The sequence below is a fragment of the Siphateles boraxobius genome, unplaced genomic scaffold (genome assembly GCF_051911475.1).
Source record: "Siphateles boraxobius isolate OS27281-9 unplaced genomic scaffold, OSU_SipBor_1 183, whole genome shotgun sequence".
In the NCBI taxonomy this organism is placed as follows: domain Eukaryota; kingdom Metazoa; phylum Chordata; class Actinopteri; order Cypriniformes; family Leuciscidae; genus Siphateles; species Siphateles boraxobius.
Window position 1 is genome coordinate 902,501 of NW_027508792.1, and position 2,500 is coordinate 905,000.

At 35.1% G+C, this 2,500-nt stretch overlaps 1 protein-coding gene across 1 annotated transcript in view; it reads left to right on the forward strand.

The window, feature by feature from the left end:
* LOC143741280 (uncharacterized) overlaps positions 1-2,500 on the forward strand; it is a 33,080-nt gene that overhangs the window by 7,693 nt on the left and 22,887 nt on the right. Inside the window, 1 exon segment of the mRNA XM_077233706.1 lies at positions 369-491. Within this exon segment, the coding sequence (XP_077089821.1) occupies positions 369-491 (123 nt within the window).

The window sequence follows — 2,500 nt, forward strand, 5'->3', positions numbered from 1 at the left end:
TGCAGAGGGAGCATGTGAAACCTGAAGGAGGGGTTCTAGCAGACCAATCACAGCGCTTGCGTCCGCGTAGAATTGACGCGTTGTTACATTTTTGGAGAGGTGCACGTCAGGGTACGCCGAAGGGTGTTCGGGCCAATGAGTTCGACGCAGAAGTATAAATTGGGCTTTAGAGTAGGATTAAGATTTGGTTTAGGGTTAGTTGCATGTAATTATGCATACATTACTGTTATTACTATGGTAAGTACATGTAACAAGGACACTGTATAATAAATAAAGTGTTACCAAATATATCGCTCACTGTTCATGTTAGTTCATGCATTATCAGATGTTGAGCTGTGAGAGGATCTGAATCTGATGTGTTGACGCAGATGTAAACGAGTGTTTGAGTGGAGATCACGGCTGTGACGTCAACGCTCGCTGCGGGAACGTCATCGGCTCGTACTTCTGTCAGTGTCTTCAGGGATACAGCGGAGACGGACACTCCTGCTACGGTCAGTGCGGGATCCGGGAGACTGAATGTTGGGATGATGATGATGATGAATAGGGATGTCAATTTACATTTACATAAATTCCCATAATCGATCATTGTTTAAATGAACGATCATTTAATCATTAACCTCATCCCCTCATCCTTCCCTCGCTCTTTGTAACACCTCTTTCCCTCGTGGGTCAAAATGACCCGAAGCCCTAAATTTATACCCAAAATTTTTTTTTTGTCCAGAAAGCTTATTTTATTTCATTTTGATAATATTTTTTCTATTTTTTAAAGCATTTTTTGGAGATTTTTTTTTTACATTTAAATTGCTAGATTTGCTCAATGCATAATAAATAACTAGTAATTTAAGCACATCTCTCACATTCTTTCAACTTAAATTTAAAATAACGCACAATTTCATGCATAACCATATTAATCAGCTCTAAATATCTTACTTTGTGTGTCTTTGCCGACCTGTTGTGGAAAAATAAATAATATATCATGATATTTCAGCAGATAAGCTGTTCCTCTGGGTCCTAAAGTCAGTTTCTCTTCAGAATGCATTCAGATACACATGTAGACATTATAAAATAGTTTTTTGGTAAAGTTTTAGCAGCATTTTTAGGTTTTTCTATGTGTACTGAAGCATTCCTCACATTCTATTCATTCCTATGGGGGTCAAATTGATCCACAAAACTCCTTTTTTTTCCTTTAATATTTTTTTTTTCTTTATTGGGTTTTTAACAGTTACAATTACAATCATCTTCCCATCCCCTCCCCCCTACAGCTTTAAAAAAAAAAAAAAAAAAAAAATAAAGGGGGTATTTCCCAGCAGTGACAGTGAAGAAATCCAGTATTCCACGTCTGCATAGTCCACAAGTTTTCTTTAAACATGAAAGGCTCGACAGCAGTTATGAAACATATAATATAAAACAGTCAATATGAAGAATATGACGAGAGAAAAATAAATAAATAAATAAATAATAATAAATAAAAAACCCATAGATAAAGGGATATACTCCCTAGAAGAATTGGCACATCTTCATAAAATATATAAATCACACTTCATAAAGCTACTTGTCCAGATAACAAGAATACTAATACAAAAATAATAATAATATAGTAATAATAATAATATAGTGGTTTCAACAGAAACAGAAACTTGATAAAAAAAATAAAAAAAAAATAAAAAAAAAACAGGCATAGGCCTAAACACATAAAAAAAACACACAAAAAAACGTAAAGATGATATAACAACGGGAAATTGAGGCAGATTTTTCTTTAAATTTTTTTTGTGTGTATTCGTGGTTAAAGTGCGAAAAAAGTCCTAGGGTCTTGGACCCCTGTGATGAACATAAATGAGTTTCAGGATGAGGGTTACAGGATGAGGGTGCTACTAAGTTATCACGGTACTTAAAGTCCCCCTGTGGTGAAAATCCAGTTTTTAATGATGTTTATACATCTATGTGATGTTTTTAATATGCTTTAAGACAAACCATGTGTAAATTCATAAGTCGACAGCATTGCTGAGTATTTTCTCCTTAAAACTGCAGTGAACCAAAGACAGTCTCAAAAACACGCTTTGAAATCGCTGGTGTTTCTGACGTCACAAACTACCTTGTAACCAATCAGATCAACGTGTGATCGTCAACGAGTGGATCTCTGAGTGAGTGAGTGAGTGAGTGAGTGAGTGGAGGCGGGGCTCATTTGCATATTCATAGAATCACTCATACTAAATCAGGCGAGGGTGTCAAGTTACATCCAAGATATTTTAAGGCATGAAGACATTTCTTTTCAAAGAAAAAACGTTTAAATATGACATTTTGGGATTCAAAGATGAGTTTTAAGGGATACAATTATTGAGTACATGGGGGCTTTAACAACCACTTGCTTAACCAATACAAAATAGTTGTAAAGCTTGGCTTTACAGTGAAAATTGGGAATATAACCATCACTTAAGTTTGCTGACATATTAGAAGTATCTTGATAGCGTGAAAAAATAACAGCTTTACACAAAAATGTGAA